Consider the following 18,642-nt stretch of genomic DNA (forward strand, 5'->3'; position numbering starts at 1 on the left):
CAAACTCCGTCTAAACTCCTTTGACAGCGTTTAATTTCCTAACAGGAACTTTGATAACTGAGCCTGTGCACTGTGCCAAGCGGAGGGATACCGTGAAAAAAATGCCATCGTAAGTGAAACATACACAATAATAAGTTCCAAAGTTGTTAGTGCCACTATTTGCTAGAGATTTGGTGACACCTTTGCCTTCACTTACCATCTTCCTTTTCGTCAAAAACGGGTCTCTTTGAAGAACTGTTGGCTCCCATCCTCTTCTTCCACTTGCCCCAGTGAAACATTGATGCTCAGCTTGCATTCCTCGCCTTCTTGGAAGAGAAACTACAGCTCTGTGTCGGACACCCTCCTCCTTAAAAGACAGTAACAACAGCCGTGCATTTCAGCCGAGACGTGTCCGTTATTTCGTTTTATTTCTCCCGTATTTGGTCTGCCGACAATTTGACCAGCGCGAGTTGAAGTCCTCAGAAGGAAGCGGAAAGCAAAGTGCAGCGCTTGCCGACGGACAGGGATGATATTTAGAGCTAACACTGTTTGCTAAGTTGGACGTTTGGGCTGGAATAAACACTCGGTGCTCGTAGTGTTCAGTTGCCTTGCGCAGCCAGACCGACGGACTCGTGTTTGATGGGGCTTGAAGAGTACAGACTGCGCGGAGAGGCACTCAGTTGGAGAAGCCCTAACCGGAAGTGTGTCAGTTAACTGTAAAAAATAAAAGCTCAAAAGGACTTTTCAATCGCCTCAAAATTATTAGACGGTGTATTTATGGTTTTATAATCCTCACTTATTTTGTTTTAATTTAGTGTTTTATTTTTTCTTTTAAATTGGAATTAGTTTCAGTTAGTTTTCAAGTAAGTTTAATTATTTTCCGTTATTTTTATTTTTATTGTTTTTTCCCAGTCTAAATAAACATAAGCACAAATATACATTTGTTATCTCATTTAGGTAGATTTCTAAGTACATTAAATCATTTCACTTATCTTTATTCTTTTCGGGGGGTTAAGTTTCTACTTTTATTTGAGATAAACACATTTTCACACCCATTTTTTCTTTTATGTAGTTTATTATAATTAGCCAGAATAATAATGTAGTAATGGTAGTGTCAAATCCCTCTAATTTGAGATTTTAAATTGCATACAGAAACTGAAGTGGCATTAATACATAAAAATTATTCATCCAGTTCGACTCAGCAAATTTAGATCGCAAGTGTAGGTAAATGTGGCACAATGGCCATCAAAAGTAGCCTACTGAACAAAATCTCGATTAAAAAAATTAATTTATACGTTAATAATGGGATACCACTTGATTTTTGCCGCTTGTCCATTAGACTTTTATATTGAAAGCAATAACCGGAAACTACTAATTAGTATCCTCACTAACTTGACTCTTGAGAGAGTAGTGTGACAGTTGTTAGCTAGTGAGTATAGTCGACGTAACTCTGTATCACGGACTGTCGTGCAAGTCAATACATTAGGAGCGGTGTGTGGACGTAAAGCCAGGATGGCTCAGGACAGAGTGGAGGCTTCCCGGCTCGCGTTCACAACAGAGGGAAGCCGTGTTTATCCTGCCGCCCAAATGAACCTCAGTGAATTATTCCACAATCTCATTAGAAAATGGATGGGTGGAGTCGGTTCACTGACTGGGGAACGGGATTAACACGTTATCTACACAGTGTGCACATTAGATCATTTGCTCTTCTTTTTTTCTCTGCATATAATAAAGTATATAAACATTTAACTTAAAAAATATACAAAAATTTTACTGAAGAAATATCAAGTTAGTCGCCTTGTTCTTGTTTTGCACGTGGACAGCTGCCAGCTTGTGTTGACCACGTTGCTATGGTTACAGCGTCAGGTCGCGAGACGTGTCTAAAAGTTAGCATAACATTTTTCAGTTTCGTAGTTTTTACCGACCTATAAAGTGTTTGTTTTTAGATAACACTGAGCCGTGTTCACATTGGTAGTAGTGCAGAAATAGCAGGTAAGCTAACACAGTTATTGAACAGTTACATAATGGTGGGCTAATGTTGTCCTTTGGTTAGTTAGTTAGTTAGTTAGTTAGTTTAGCTCGTACCCAAGTTAGACGACGTCTCTTCATTTATTTAAAACTTGGACGGTTTTGTCTTTTACAGACAAACAACGAGAAATTTCTCTGCCAAAAAGACACTCGTGTATTTTGAGTATACCAGTAAAGCGTCTAGGCTTCCTTTGTGCAATGACTTCCCCGGAGAAAGAGGCTGAGCTTCCTGGTGCGCAGCTTAGCTTTGTCTTTGGGAGCAGTGTTGTCAGAGCGCCGATCCCCCGCACTCCTCCCGAGGATGCCGATCCACAGGAGCCCGCTGAATGTTATTCAACAGAGACGCTATGTCTGAGCAGATCTCAGCTGAAACATGTTCCAGACAGTCCTTTGAGAAATAGCAAGCTAAAGGTCAGTGTGGACTCTAAACACACACCAGCTACATGATGTATGCTCCAGTGGCTTTCACGCAGAAGAAAAAACGTTTCTACCACTGCATCATTACTAACTGCTCCCTCTGTCATCTTCAGTATTTGAGTCTTGAAGGCAACCAGATATGCAGTATTCCAGGCTCCGTGTTTATCAGCTTGCCCAACCTACTGTGGTTAGATCTCAGGAAAAACCTAATTGAGTCACTCCCACCTGAAATTGGCTTGCACAGGTACTGTATGCAACATTTAAAAAAACAAAAAAATTATAGACCAGTCTAATGTGCACGTGTTCATTTGAACTTATCTGGACAACTTTGATCTTACAATTTACTCTTAAACCAAGGCATAGGCCTCTATGGGACTATAAGAATGTCATGTTTTAGAACATTTTCTGATCACTGTTAACATTTCAAAGCTATTAACATAAGTTGAACACTTTATGATAAGCACACAAGTGCTACAGTTGTAAATCTAAATGTAGCAAAATGAGATTCCCAGGCCCTAAAAAGCATTTCAGGATATTTATACAATATGACTGTAGAGTGGCCTGTACACTTTCCTCCTGTCTGTGTATTCAAGTTTAAGAGCAAAGATGCTTTCTGACGAAGGCCTAACCCCTTCAAACATTTCATAATCTGTCTTTTTATGGATGTAGGTGCTTGAAAACACTGCTCTTAGAAGGGAATCCTATCTCTGAACTTCCACCTGAACTGGGTGAGTAGTCCCTCCTTATCAAAAAAAGTTGTAATTTTCAGAAAGGAAGTTATACATATTGACATGTGAATTACATGTATGCAGTAACTACAGAATTTTAAAGGGGACCTGTTTTGCTTGTTTAAAGCTACGCAGTTTAATTCCTTGGACTCCACTAGTGTTGTTTTGCATGATTCACAGTTCAAAGTAATCATTATTTATTTTACACTGGGTCACTGAACAGCTCTTTGTTGATCATTTGTCCTAAATAAACAGGTTATTTATTTATTTTTATTTTTTTTGTGTGTGTGTCATCGTCCACTTACACTCAAAGAATAAGTATTTCAATGAACATAAAAATTCATGGACATAAAAATGCATGGACATGACAGAAAATAAAGACACACATAATGGATCTCTTTTAACAGGTAGCTGGTACATTATGAGCAATGTAAGCCTCTTCATTATTCAGTGTACGTCTTTATGAATGAGTCATTATTTGCCTTTTTGCAGGAAATGTGATTACCCTCAAAGGTCTGAACCTAAGGGACTGCCCAATCCACTTTCCTCCACAAGAGATTGTGCAGCAGGGACTCCAGTCCATCCTCCAGTACCTGAGGAGTGCTCTGGCTCACCGGCCAGTCAGCGCAAGGAAGACCCCTCCAGGTGAGTCAAAGGCACTTTACCTTTGAACAACACAAGCAGCATGCACGTGCATCCTAGCCATCTGCTCTTTTTGTCAAAGGCAGGACAGCGCGCTCACAAAAATAGCTCCTTGCCCTGGTACCGCTTCTCTAGTGTGACTCCTGTTCCCTTGGAGACGGCGCGTGCAGCTCAGCCGACTCCCCACCACCACCACCATCATCATGCGCCTCCTCCCTTTTCACTGTTCCAGCTCTGTAATATTTTTAGCCCGATGGAAATGATCGATAACCTGTTGGCTCTAATCAGGAGCTCTCTGTCACTAAGCCCTGTCTGGAGATAATCACTGTGAGAAGGCTGAAACAGGAGAGGCTGCTGCTACTGCACAATAAGCAGAGACAGAACCCTCAATCAAATTATTTATCTCCCTGCTTACAAGGTTATTAACAAAGATAGGGTCCCGAGTTTCAGATGTAAATCTCTTCTCATTTAATTGGCCAAGAGAAGGAGTGTAGTGGGTTTGAATTTCCGCGTTGTATTGTTATCCACCTTTAGCTGTGTTAAAACTGAACATTTATTCTTGTTAGAAGTTACTTTACTATAAAATGAGTAAAAATTTGTTGGTTACATTCTCCTCCACATTCCACACAGATATTTAAAGGAGTGGATTTACCTGTGTGAATTAGCTTCTTAAATGCCTCCTGCCAGCCTCTGCAGCTGCAGACAGCATCGAATGTTGCAATATCTGTTGCCCTCACACTGCACTAGTAGCTGCCATTGTTGTTTCATTCCTAGAGTTGCCAGCAGTGGAGAAACTCCAGCTGTTAGAGCTGAGGGGTATGGAAGAGCAGGAAGAGTCAGGGGATGTGGAGGAGCTGCAGAGGTTCAAGGAACTCAAGCATCAGTTGATCCTACTGGACAGAGCTGAACTGGGCTCAATACCACAACGTGATAAAAACCTAAACACCAAACTTCTACTTTCTGGCAGGAGGTAAGAAAAGATGTTTGGGTGGGAAAAAATGCCCCATAATGACACAGAGAAAAAATGTGCTTGAAATTCTTGCAAATTTATTTAAAATAAAGAAATGAAAATGTAAATAAGTATTACCGGCCTTTTCTCAAAACTTTGTTGAAGAACCTTTTGTAGCGATTACATCCTCAAGTCTTTTTAGTATGATGCTGAAAGCTTGGTACACCTATTTTTGGGAAGTTTCCCCCATTATTCTTTGCACTCTCTCAGGCTCTATCAGAGTGGATCAGGTTGGATGGGGAGCGTCAGTGCACAGTAATTTTCAGATTGCTATAAAGATGTTCAATCAGGTTTGAGTTTGGTCTGTGGCTTGGCCACTCAAAGGCACTCAAGGAGTGGTCCTGAAGTGGTCCTTTGTTATCTTGGCTCTGTGCTTAGGTTCGTTGTCCTCATGGAAGATGAACCTTCGCCCCCAGGTTGTCTTCAAGGATGTCTCTGTAGATTACTGCATTCATCTTTCCCTTGACCCTGACTAGTCTCCCATATTCTGATGCTGAAAAACATTCCCGCAGCACGATGCTGCCACGACCACACGTCACTGTAGGGATGGTATTGGCCAGTTGATGATCACTGCCTGGTTTCCTCTAGAAATCATGTTTGACATTGAGGCCAAAGAGTTCAGTACCAGTTGTTGTTTTGTTTCTCTTGGTCTGAGAGTCCTTCATGTGCCTTTCAGCAAACTCCAAGTGGGCTGTCATGTGCCTTTTACTGAGGAGTGGCGTCTGTCTGGCCACTCTAGCATGATTCTCCTCTCTCCACAGAGCAATACTGGAGCTCTGTCAGAGTAGCCTCCCTGACTAAGGCTCTTCTACCCTGATAGCTCAGATTGGCCAGGTGGCCAGCTCTAGGAAGAGTCCTGGTGGTTCCAAACCTTCCATTTACAGATGATGTTGGCAACTATTCTCACTGGAACCTTCAATGCTGCACACATTTTTATGGACCCTTCCACACATCTGTACCTCAATACAATCCCGTCATGGCCTATAGACAGTTCCTTGGTACTGGGTATGGCTTGGTTTGTGCTTTGACATGCACTGTCAGTTATGGGACCTTGCACAGACAGGTGTGTGCCTTTCCAAATCATGTCCAAACGACTGACTTTACCACAGGTGGACTCCAGCTGTAGAAGCATCTGACAGATGAGCAGTGTAAACAGGGTGCACCTGAGCTCGATGTTGACTGTCATGGCAAAGCCTGTGAATACTTATGTGTATGTTATATTTGTGTGGGTTTTTTTTTTAATACATTCGCAAGAATTTGAAGAAAATGTTTTTCACTTTGTCATTATGGAGTATTGTATGTAGAATGTTGTGGTGGAAAATTAATTAAATTAATTTTGGAATAAGGCTGTAACATGAAAACATGTTGAACAAGGCTGTAAATCTTTCTGGGTGCATTGTATGTGCTTATTTATTTTCTTTCAAAGAGTTAGCGGAGAAGGTCGGTACCTGTGTAAGATTTGTAAATGACCTATGAGGCTAGAGCCAACAGAGAGTTTCTTCTAGCAAAGAGCAAGAAACAGACGGAATCACAATGGTTCTCTCCAAAGGTTTAAATCTCGGCCTTCCACAATTAGCTCATGAACTAATTGCTAGAAATTCACATTTTCTGGTTATTTACTCTTAAATATATCTTGGATTAGTTCTGTAGAAGTCATATACTCTGTCCAGGGAGCACCGTGCCTCTTGAAAGCTGGGATAGGTTTCAGAGATGTCTCTCTTGGCTCTTAAGCCCTATAACCTTCTGCATTCTTCTCTGGTTGCACGATAATAGTCACATACAACCGGCTTGTAAAATAGCTTATTGTCTCATTACGCTATAGTTTTTAAACAGATATAATATGATAACTAGTGGACTTTGGTGCTGCTGCTCCATGTATTAGTGCAGGACATTGCTAACTTAGCTGTTTCCAGTCTTTATACTACTCCTGATGTTAACTGGCTGATGTGTTCATCCATGTATCCATGTAATGAATCCATTAGGCACATTTCTCTTTCTATGTTTATTCTCAGACTGAACTCAAGTAGCCTTTTATCATTCGCAACTCAAAGTAATCCTTGTTTATCTTAGTTTATCCTCTGAAAACAAAACTTTTTTAGCTCTCTCCTCCCTCCCTTTTCTTCTAATTGGCTGCTCCCCAAAAACAGCCATGCCCACTCAATGACATCAGAGTAGAAAAACGTCCTGAAACAGATTGTTCAGAACAGTCTGGTTCACAGGAATGAATTACATATGCACTGACCTCATTATTTGAAAATTTGGCCATGTTTAAAATGAACATCTACCACTTAAACAGTTTAATAAAACATACCAGGGTTCAATTTAATTGTCAAATAAGACAGGAGTATTGATATTTCCCTCCAACTCCATACACTAGAAACTAAACACATGCAAAATGTCACACTGTTGTTTCATAAGAGGGATGAAACATATGCATTGGACATGCATTTGCTAAATATTTTCATTGGGATTTTAAAACTTCACGCATCTAATTAATTGTACTTTTGTTTCTGTATAATGTACCCAGATAGCAAATATCTGTTGGGGCCAAGTCATTTTCACCTATTCAATTATCAAAGGTAAAATTTAAATCTGAATTATTATGGTCAATACTGAGTTTTTTTTAACGAGATTATTCATAGACTTTGGAAACAGTTGAGCTGGAAACCTAATGTGAAGTTGAGGCTTTAAGGGAGCAACTGCTGTAAAACTGAGAGCATCTTTAATAATCACTTAATCTCAGTTACCATTATAACATTATTTTACTCCTTGACCCTCCGTGGAGTGGAGGGCACAGTTTGTGGCCGTGTGCTTTGTAAAATTATGGCAAAACAACTTTTTAATATCATTCTCTGTGGAGGAAACCAGGTGATAAAAATCTAAGCTGAGAGCCCAGAGCTCAGACGAGCCATAAATATGAAGCAGTTTGTTTGAATTTATTCTTCAGAAAAAAGACAGCCACCAAGGCCGGCATGATTCCCCAGCTCCCCCTTTTTGACTCGCCTCCTTGGAAGAGGCCAGAGGAAAGGAAGCAGGCTGCAATGAAGGAGTTGAACGAGAAGAAGGCTATTCTCGAGCAGAAGAGAAAGTGAGCAGATTTCGGCCTGGAGAACAAGAGTTGTTTTGTTTTTTTTTTGTCTCTGATCTGTTACAGAGTGTATTGTTATCTGACTCTCCTGTAGAAGCCAAGTGTCTCTTCAGAAGTGCTGCACACAAGCCAGAATCTCACAAGACAAGAAAATGTCTGAGCACAAAGAGAAGAAGCATGAAAGACAAAAAAGGCGTGAGGTTTGTGTGTGCTTGGGTTTTCAGCTGTCATCCTGCCCACCACCAGAGGGCAGTAGAGCACCACCTCTGACACACTGGTTAAAGGAGAGAGGCATAGATATATTGCCATTAAATGAATCATTTTGATGTGAGTGAATGGGTTTTCAGACAGTAGCACCACCATGGTGGTGATGAGACAGCAACAGTTTCCACTGGTGGTAATGGAGCATGCTGGAGGAGCCATCAGTGCTGATATACACAGGGAGACACATTATAAATCTATCATTTGACTTTCAGCTCCATTTTCATACATATATATAGTGGAGAAAGGGTGCCCATTATGTTTGCATGGGATCAGCCCGACATAAGGGAAAATTTATTGTAAGGAAAAAAGTATTTTTTTCTTTTTTTTAACTGAACACAGTGCAGCCACAGGCTACATCTTTGTAGGATGCATTGCAAGAGTTGTATCGCTTCACAGGTAAATGTAACAAGTACTTCCTTACCCTGTTTCAGGAAGCAGAAGTAGATTCAAAACCTGGTTTTGAGGACAGCAGTGGTGCTTCTCAGACATCTGGCGGGTGTGAAGGGGACAGGTAATGACAAGCTCTGGGTCTGCTGTTAGTTCTGCCAGTATACCTCTAAGCTTTAACAGTGACTGCATTTGTCTCTGTGAAGAGTACTTGTCCTACTTGTGGTTTAAACTTATAATCATCTCATCAATGAGCCTAACGAGAACTCCACAAGTACCCACTAAATGGCATTTTGCATGGTTTAGCTGATGCGAGTTCTGCTACTAAAGATGTAAAGCTAGAGACACCTAGTGGACAAAGAAAGACTGCACACATTATAGAACATAAGCAGATTTCTTTGTTCCTTTTAAACAATGTTATGTCTTTGCAAAAACAGATAAACCAGATAAGACAGTGCCACTTTTCTTATTTTATTTTTACTGATACAAGGAAACAGAGAAAGTAACCCTTTGGGTTATATCTGTAAAGGCTATAATACTTAAACACCTGTATAGTGTTGTATATATAGATTTTGACCTTTGAACTGCATGGCCCTAAAGATCGGCCCGGGACCTGGAACGGCAGATTTGTGCCCGTGCCGAGAAGATACAGGAAAGGTGCAGGAATCCCAGGGGCACAGCAAGCGAGCAGATGGCAGCAGCGATGGAAGATGTGGAAGAGGTCTGACCTATAATTCTCCATTCATTGTGCAACTCATTATATAGGTTAATATAGATTATTGATCTAAACTCCACTTTTCTGACTGACAGATGAGGAAGTTACAGATGCGGCTCCTGGAGAGGAAGAGAACTCAAGGACGAGATCTTGAAAAAACTTTCATGATCTTTACTGGGGACACCTGGCCTGGTTTCCTTGATAAGTGACAGAGACTACACACCTGCTGTTTGAGTTTTTGTGATATTTAATTGATATGGAAATAAATCAATAAAGCGACTAAATCCCTTTGACTCATATTGTGTTGCACAAGTCTATAAGGTAAACATTTCAAATCCTAACTTGGCAAGGGAGTGTTTGGAAAGTTTCCAGTTCACAGCTGGTGTGTTTCTATTTTTCTTTTAACTTCTGCAAGATGCTCTCTCCACTAAGCAAAGTAATCATGTTAACTTTAACTTACATAAAAGAAATACTTTATTGTGTCAAAATAAGCTTTTCAATTGTTAAAAGCGTTATTGGCTCACCGGGCATGTATTACCTACATGTAGAGTAAATTAAGCCAGTCTTAAAATAGATCATTTTAAAGGGGAACTCGACGTTTTTAGTTCCAAATACATAATAATATCCTCATTAATGTAATTTACAACAAGATACATTAAAGTAAAGTGGCAGGTTTTTGTCAAATAGCACATTAAATGTTTTATTTATTTGTGTGCGTGTGTGTGACATTATATATAATCGTTGTCAGCTGGCTCTGCGTCTTGTGATTATTATTTAATTGCCATTTTTGTCATCGTCAGTTTTAATTTTTGATTACATGTTATTTTAAAATGCTTGTATGCGTTTTCGGTTTTCATGTGTAATTGTGGTATTTGTTTTGAAGACGGACGCCATAAACCTGCCGCTGAGTTTAAAAGAGGGAAAAAAAAGCGAAAAGTGCCGTGGTAATGAATGGCATCAAGCAGTACAAAGTGAGACAGAGAAAGGGTAGGCCTTGTCTTGAGAGATTTTCTGCTCCTGTAGCACAGAGAGCGTGATGTCAGCGGTGGCAGTACTGTTGTAATTGACTTGGTGGGGGTGATGGCGTCATTTTATGCCCTGGTGTAGCCTCCTGCTCCAATAGCGAAGGGGAGACGGATCTTTGGCCGACGCGACCGTGGCTCCCTTGGCCGGGATCGAGCACCGCCGAGCCGGACAACTCACCCCGGGAAACATGGAGGCTGTGGCCGAGGAGCTGCGGGCCGGCTCTCGGGTACCTGTCACTATCGATCAAATAGTTAACGATACACTGGTGGTGACGCTGACCTATCGAGAAAGGATCTACACGGGGATTTTACTCGATTGCAACAAAAAGTGAGCACTATTTTTTCTAAACTTCTTTTATATATTATCGTCTAAAAATTATTTGCTAAATACTGCTAACGGCTAATTTACCTTGGATGCTAAGTCAAAGCTAACTATTAGCGACCTAGGCCTTTATACAAAAGGCTTGCAGGTTATTGTAGCTGACAAGGTGGCTATCTGCTAGCTTCCCGGCTAATGTTAAAGTGATGTCATTTTTGCCTATAATAAGACGGCGAAATACTCGATTTTACGATGGAGGAAAACTATATAAAGGCATTAGCCCAGCCTGTCGAGACTGTTAGTGACTTCTGTTGAAAAATATCTACTGTCAGTGGGTTCAGCTATAGCTTATTGTTAGCCTAATCAAGGGAAGAGCAGCTAAAGCGAATCCAGTAAAATAGCCAGGCCTTAGCTACACACTATTTATTGTGTCAGTTTTATTATCATGCAATTGTACAGAAATGTGAATGTGCACTAGTTTTGTAGGCAAATGTCTGAGTACAGTAAGCTGAAATTTATTCAAAGGCAGCAACATTATAACCTGTCATTTCTGACCAGCAGAAACAATAGAAAATTATTAAAATACATTTGAATGATCACAACTGTGTCTCATTTTCAGTAAATCAAGCTTTGGTCTTATCTGTGTCCATTTTAGCCTCTGACAAAGCAAAACAAAAAAAAAATGGGGCTATTGATAGAAAGCACAGTCTGTTCAAAAGAGAACCATGCAAGTATAATTTGACATGTACCAGTGTCATGTCTTATCAGGCCCTCTTGTTGTGTGTCACATGTATAAGCCTTGTGTTCCTCCTGGTGCTGTGCACCTTAAAAGCCACTGGCTTTAGGCTATTTATAGACGAGCAGAATCAGAACCTGACCAGCTTTTCCCCTTAGTATGCTTAGATGGTTTTTCGTGCAAGAGCTCATGCTGTACTGAAAATAACCCACCCAAATGGGAAAAGGTCGGCCTTGGAATAACTTAAAATAGGCCTATATTTTAGGCCTTGTCACTGACAAAATTTGACTAATTCCTCCTTTTCAGCTCATGGCAATACACTTCCTGTCATTGTCCGATGCAAACAGATTGTTGCATTATTTTTTTTAATCTTATTGTCTAGCCCTATCATTCTGACAGATCTTCACCACAGCATGAAAAGACAACAGTGTGGTGAATCATGCCTGGCCATATTCTGCGTCCTTGTACTGCGCTTAACTATTACTGTGTGTTCCCTACTACATACAGCCTTGTTTGTGCTGCGTCAATCAGAGTAAAGAGTGATATTCAACAGCTATACGGGCGCATATTTTGTTATGGGAGCCTAAAGCTAAGAGGAACAAGCCTCACCAGGAGACTATTATTTGGAGATGCCTGCCAACTACTTCTCTTGGGGAGGAAAGCAGGCTCCCCAAATGTGCACTAATTAATAATCTTGCCGCACATAAGCCCCAAGTAGACACGGATGCAAAAACAAACTGAAATCTCCTGGCTCCTTCCCTACCTCTCTGAATCCCGAGTGATTCATGGGATTGTTTTTGTTCAGTCAGATGTTGGGGAGGAGGGGGTGGTCTCGGGCATCCTGTAGTCTCTTTGTCTGTTGTCTCCTGACTAAGGCAGCACAGCTATGTTACTGTTGCTTGCCAGCCACCTCTCAAAGACTTTCTTGGCAGTTAGGACCTCACTGGACATGTTTGCTGATCCCAGTGTGTTTTAAAAAAAGCACACACACACGCAAAAATCACATTAAAGTCACTTAGGGAAAATTCAGCAGCACTGTTGCTTCTGTGGCCTGAGGCTGAGGCACAGATAACTGTCTGTCTGCTTGCACAACAAACCCCAACCCCCACATGTTAAGAACCTTCAGCACCCAGGTGACAGGGAGAGTGACATCAATGTCTCGCGTCAAAGTAAAACCAAAACTAATTGTATATGTTGTTGTTTTTTTCGACAATGTGAACAGTTTTGGCTGTTCTTTTATTGTTTCAGTGCTGTCCTACTTGCCTCAGGTTGTGTCACATGTTGAGGCATATTGTTCTAATGGAGGGGATTGTTGAAGTAAAAATTCTCAGGGTTTAGCACGACTGTATCATCTTTGCTGTATAAAGCTTAACAAGATCCACAGCTATTTATACACTGTTTCTTTTTTCTCTCGTTTATTTTAGGACCGGGCTATTTTGTCTACCAGATTTCACAACAAAACTCGGGGACTGCCAAGAATCTAAACCTGCTTCTGAAATCCAAGAAGTTCTGAGCGAGGACTCGGTTTCCAAATCTCCCAGCCAGGTTTCACACAGACCAAAGGATGAAAACACTCTCCCTGAAAGCAGCATACCTACACCTCCTCTACCCTGCCCCGTTCCCACACCAGTGCCAGCTGGACAGACTCCTTATCCTCCTTATTTTGAAGGAGCCCCCTTCCCCCAGCCCTTATGGGTGCGCCACACCTACAGCCAATGGGTACCTCAACCCCCTCCACGACCAATCAAGAGAAAGAAGAGGCGAACGCGAGAGCCCGGCCGTATGACCATAAGTACTATCCGTCTGCGGCCTCGGCAGGTACTGTGTGAAAAGTGCAAGAACACGCTAAATAGTGACGAGGACAGCAAAGATGGCATGAGCAACACCAAGACCTCTAGAAAAGAAAATTCACTACAAAGTGACGATGACGGCTACGACAAGGATACTCCTAATAAGTTGTCGAGAAAAGAGGACACAGTCACAGCCAAGGACACTAAAAGACGGGAAAATGGCACCAGCCTTGATAGTAAGCGTCTCAGAAAGGACAAAAGGTGCGAGGCTGATGGGGAGAAGTACCCTGGAACTGATGTTATTCCACACAGTCCCGTCATAAAGATCTCCTACAGCACTCCACAGGGCAAGGGGGAGGTTATGAAGATCCCGGCGCGAGTCCACGGTTCAGTCAAACCATTCTGCCCCAAACAGCTGGTGCAGAATGGCGTGGGGGAAAACGACAAGGCAACTTCTGATGCCACCAAGGAACAGCGGCACATTCTAGATGCCACAAGGTCTGGCCTCACTGTGTCCATTCCCAAACTCAAACTAACAAGACCTTTTGCAAATGTAGGTCAGGACACACCTTCTCCAAAGATCCGTTTGAGACCCCCTCAGAGGGACACTGAGGAGAGCGTGGTTGAGTATGATGCGGAACTTGTTGGAGACACCAGGAGACGGAGCCCTAGGGGGCCCGGGCCGTGCCTCCCACACTCTGAAGACTCAGGAGAAGGCAAGAACTCTCTGGAATTGTGGTCAGGGAGTTCAGGTGAGGAGGCAGATCGTGGCCACAACGACCTCACCCTTCTCATTAACTTCCGTAAGCGTAAAGCGGATTCTTCTAGTTTGTCGGTGTGCAGTAGCGACAGCCTGGACGAGTCAAAGTCCTTCAGCTCGGACGGCACCTCACCAGAGCTGTGCGATCTGGCGCCTGGTGAAGACCTCTCTGTAACCTCATCTTCTGTACCTTCACGGGACGACTGCAAGACGGTGCCGCCTCTCACAGTGCGGCTTCACACCCGCAGCATGACAAAGTGTGTGACAGAAGAAGGTCACGCCATAGCGGTGGGTGACATCGTGTGGGGGAAAATCCACGGCTTCCCCTGGTGGCCTGCACGCGTCCTGAGCATCAGCGGCACTCGCAAGCAGGAGACAGCCAGTTGCGAGGCCCAGTGGCCCCAAGCCAAGGTGGCGTGGTTCGGTTCACCCACAACCTCCCAGCTTTCTGTTGCCAAACTGTCGCCCTTCAGAGAGCTCTTCAGGTCCCGCTTCAACCGGAAGAAGAAAGGGATGTACCGGAGAGCTATCCTGGAGGCAGCCAAGGCCGTGGGTCACATGAGCCCGGAGATTACGTCACTGCTTTCTCACTGCGACACGTAGGTGAGTTCGTAGCACTTACATGTGCCTGTATCACTTCTATAATTATGTTGGGCAAAGGGGTATACTATAAACATAGAATATTACTGAAATTTTTTCAAACAATGTCTACATGGTAGATGAAGGAAACGCTTTAAGTGAACCTAAGAGGATAATACAAGCAGCCAGTTGGTGTTGTCGTTGTGTGCTCCCCCCACAAAAAAACAAAGCAAAAAAACAAGGCCCACACAAACACACGGACCAACACCAACTGGCTGCTTGTATTTTAGATTGTATTTTATTTTATGTTTTTTAGATAACAAAAAAAAAACTCGGTCTAGTCGTCAGTGGCCCAACTGGTAGTTTTAATCACAATGATTGACTATGAGAAACAAGTCTGACTCAGCAAGAACAAATGTTGGGAAAATTGCAGCACAGAGCTGGTGCGGATGAGCAAGAGCTGCCAGTGTAGAAATGTTGGCTGTGCAGACACAATACGAGCTGCATGCATGAGTCAGTTGATTGACAGTAAGTCGGCATGTTTCTCAGTTTTTGGCATTTTCTGTTTTGTTTTGGGGTTTTTTTTTGTTTTGTTTTGTTTTTGTTTTTGTTTTTTTTATATGAACCTTTTCTTTCTTAAACTATTAGAAATTGAGTAACTTTGATATTTGCATTGATTCTATGATTTGACACCCCCCCCAAAAAAGCGCACACACCAGAAAGAATGTATAGCTAAGCTAAAAGTGTATGTTTTTAATTTATTTCAATTGTGTCCCTCTTGATTGTATATATTTCTCCTGTTTGCTATTTATTCCTTTATATTTTATGCTGGAGCAGTTGGTATAGAGCCCCACAATTTTGTAGTACAAGTGCAATGACAATTGTTAAATATTCCCTGTGCCTCTCCGGCTTTATTCACCAGCTCTTCCCTCAAATATCTGTGAAACCTGTAATTTGATGAGCATGTTAAACTTTTGGGCAGAATGCTGAGCTAAAAGAAAAAGAGCTTGTGCTCCAACCCGCTCTAGTACCAAACACTTTGAGCTGTGTCGTGCCAGCCTCGCTGCATTCACGTCCTGAAACAGGTGCTGTGTTTGAGGCAGCAGAGCAAACATTAACACAAGCTCTAATGAAGGCACAGGCTGTGCGGCTGCCTGTCAACAGGGATGGTTTGTTTAAAAGGCTCATTTCAGAAAAGGACTCGCATCAGGCTGTACTGCTTCAATTCAAGCAATCGGAGTGCATGACCATAAGTTGTTTCTTTTTTTTAAAGTCATCTCTTATTTGGTTGTTGTCCAAGTGTGGTGACCTAGCCTGGGTAGCCAAGCAGCAGGTTCCTCAACATACACTCAAATGTTAAATATTGTCTTTGAGTGATAGAAGGGGCAAACAGACCATTTCCAACCCCACTGTTTACTCTGTTACGAGCACAGCAGCCAAGAGGGAATTGATTATAGCAGAGGATAAACAGTAAGGGGTTAAGGCAAGCCTATATTTGGTGCCTTTTCCAGACCTCATAAAGGAAGCGTTTTTCTTCCTCTGTCAGCTACACAGCGGTTTGAAAAGTAGTTTTCACATCAATTTTCACATGACTGATATAACATGTTGAGCATAACACCAAACGCACTGCTGATTCTTGCAGACTCAGTTAAAAATTACCTGCACCGGATGCATGACCTGCCTTGTTTGCTCATTGTCTATCCCCCTTTTGCCTCTCTCTCTTTTTTTGCATAGAGCCTGAGGACTGAAGACAAGTCTCCGAGGTTTTTCTGAATTCTCAGACTATGTCATCAAGACCCAGGAGGGAGTACGTGTGGTTGCCACGGCTACTATTTATACACCCTCTCATTTTTTTTTTTTTTTTTTTTTTTTTTTTTTTTTTTTTCTCACAAGGCTGGTGGAAAATGGCCGCCAAGGTGGAGTGTTCTTGAGACCGGATAAGGGAGCAAAAAATATAAAGGCCTGGCATCTCATGGTCTTCTATGAACTATAAACTATTCCTCCTTTTTTTTTTTCTTTCCTAGATTTAATCATATTTCAATAGAGCCGAATAACAACACTACAAGGACCTGAATGTATTTATTGTCTGTAATGTTTTATTATGATCCAGTAAGTTCACCCTTTCTACTACAGTCTCGCAAAAACCTCCCAATCTGCTGCTGTCATTATCGCGGGCCTTGCCGCCGCCGTCGTTTGGCTCCAAGGTTCCCCTCCTTCAGCCAAGAAGGCTCCCCCCTCCTCTTCATCCCTCGGACACAAGTTTAAAAAAGAAAAAAGTCTTACCCCAAAACCTCTTTTCCTCTGAAAATGTGAACAGCTCCATCCAGAGACAGTAGTGACTGTTTCCAGCTAGCGATCACAGTGTTTCATCCTCGTAGCCTTCCGCGACATTAGTTGGATTTGTGGATGTATTTATACTGAACTCTGTTCCTCTCCTGATTCATGTCGTGTCTCTTTTCCACTTCATTTTCTAACGTTACGAGTGTCATGTCTGCATACTCTACCCCCCCCCAACGCTTTTTTTTTTTTTTTTTTTTTTTTCCCTGAGAACCATTATTAATTATTTAAAAGCGTCACGTTTAAGAAAAAAAAAGCACTTTATCTGTACCTTGGTGGCCTGCTGTAAGCTCACTGTCTGAAACACTATTGCGAGATACAGCCCTGTTAGGCTGCAGGGGAATTCAAAAGTCTTTGTGGTTGACTATCCATGGCCTTGGAGATACAAAACAACTTTTTTTTTTTTTTTTTTTGTCTTTTTAGTCGTACAATTTCGGGGACACCAGACACAGATGGTTGTGTACACTGTATTCTCGCATTTTGACTTGGGTGCGTTTCTCTCTCACTACAAAAAAAAAATCTCCATGTTTTAACATTTCCACTGGATAAACATGGACGAACAAGCGCGTCAAAAGTCCCCTATGCATTATCAGTTAAAGCTTTATGAGTGACTTTGGGAGAAGAAGAAAAAATAACATGCTGTAAGAATACTGTGAATTCAACTGCTGAGTGTGCTGAAGATAAAAGGAAAAAAACCTGCTTGCTACTAGTTGGAGCAGTTATATTGAGACATCAGGCAAAAGCAGACCGACTGCGCCGCTGACCTTTAGTGACCTTTTGTGTTGAAAGCAGCACAGTTGGATTTAGAGGGGAAGGGAGGGAAAGGCGAGGCAGCCCTGTCGGTGTTTAAAAACGTAACTTAACGTTGCGCGCAGTCACACTCAGCAGACCGGTCCGTCTGCTTTCTGTCCGCCTGGAAACTGTTCGTTCCCATCGAGGCTTGCTGTCAGCGAAGCGTATTTTTAAAGGGGAGCAGTTTAATGCACTCTTCTTTCTTTTTTCTTTTTTGATAATCTGCAGTTTGACGGTTTGTAGTCAAGCGCAGCTAGGTCCCAGGCAGCCTTACAGTTTAAGAGTCTATACGTACGTATGCCTGAGAGGGGAAGTGGTCGACAGGATTTTTTCCCCACATATGAGCAACATGGCTGTCTACTGTTGCCCACGTTGGTCAATAATATTAGCTACTTTTTTTTTTTTTTTTTTTTTTACATGTACTGTACATAAAATAAAATATACAAGCAATACTTGTCACTTTGTCATTGATGATCAAAAGGGCTCCTGTTTTTGTGGTACCTCATGTTAGTGCAGTCCATTAATTGACTTCAGAAGTGCAGGAGTGACGTCTGATGATATTGTAGCAATATTATCAGAGTTATTTCAGCTTGAGGCTTGAAATTTTAGACAAAATTCCTTTGATCTGATAAGTGTTTTGTGGGAAAGTGTGTGACTCTTAAGTCGGATGCTAGAGTCTTTTTATATCTCGCGGGATTGGTCCTATATTTCAGTCCTTTGTTGTTGTTTTTTGTTTTGTTTTAAGCTGGCTCAAATCCAGTGTGCATCAACCAGCTTGTTGTCTCGAGGAAAAAAACACAAAGTTCAATAAAAGTGTTTAAGTTTTTATTGATTTATAAAATGATTTGCTTTCAGTTTGTTACAAAGTGGAGTCCAAAAAGGCACCGATGAAGTTAAACGTGCACAGAGGCAGAGACTAAATTTCAATATAACCTCCTGCAGGGTTCACGCAGATTTCCTTATTATGAAAAGCCGAATCGATGATTTGTCTTAACACGTATTAAACAGAACCAGCGGGTTTCCGTCATGTTCTTTCGTCCAATTTCA

The 18,642-nt window shown here is 41.9% G+C and overlaps 3 protein-coding genes across 3 annotated transcripts in view; 2 read left to right on the forward strand and 1 right to left on the reverse strand.

Annotated features, from left to right (window-relative positions):
• The window catches only part of stk32c (serine/threonine kinase 32C), a 96,888-nt gene extending 95,647 nt beyond the window's left edge, over positions 1–1,241 (reverse strand). The window contains exon 1 of the mRNA XM_084948596.1: positions 197–1,241. Coding sequence (XP_084804722.1) covers positions 197–278 — 82 coding nt within the window. The 5' untranslated portion in view covers positions 279–1,241. The remainder of the gene's footprint in view (positions 1–196) is intronic.
• Positions 1,242–1,849: 608 nt separating this feature from the next.
• Positions 1,850–9,550, forward strand: LOC146374555 (leucine-rich repeat-containing protein 27-like). Its single transcript, XM_084948597.1, has 11 exons — positions 1,850–1,971; positions 2,123–2,418; positions 2,538–2,668; positions 3,094–3,152; positions 3,645–3,797; positions 4,569–4,764; positions 7,751–7,891; positions 7,986–8,091; positions 8,587–8,666; positions 9,143–9,263; positions 9,353–9,550. Exons 2-11 carry the CDS (start codon positions 2,206–2,208, stop codon positions 9,464–9,466), a joined length of 1,314 nt encoding a protein of 437 aa, XP_084804723.1. The 5' UTR covers positions 1,850–1,971; positions 2,123–2,205; the 3' UTR covers positions 9,467–9,550.
• A 439-nt stretch (positions 9,551–9,989) lies between these two features.
• pwwp2b (PWWP domain containing 2B) lies at positions 9,990–18,436 on the forward strand. Its single transcript, XM_084948595.1, has 3 exons — positions 9,990–10,610; positions 12,762–14,490; positions 16,201–18,436. Exons 1-2 carry the CDS (start codon positions 10,471–10,473, stop codon positions 14,488–14,490), a joined length of 1,869 nt encoding a protein of 622 aa, XP_084804721.1. The 5' UTR covers positions 9,990–10,470; the 3' UTR covers positions 16,201–18,436.
• The last annotated feature ends 206 nt before the right edge of the window (positions 18,437–18,642 follow it).

Source organism: Perissodus microlepis, chromosome 13 (genome assembly GCF_051167445.1).
Source record: "Perissodus microlepis isolate ML-2025 ecotype Zambia chromosome 13, ASM5116744v1, whole genome shotgun sequence".
Lineage (NCBI taxonomy): Eukaryota > Metazoa > Chordata > Actinopteri > Cichliformes > Cichlidae > Perissodus > Perissodus microlepis.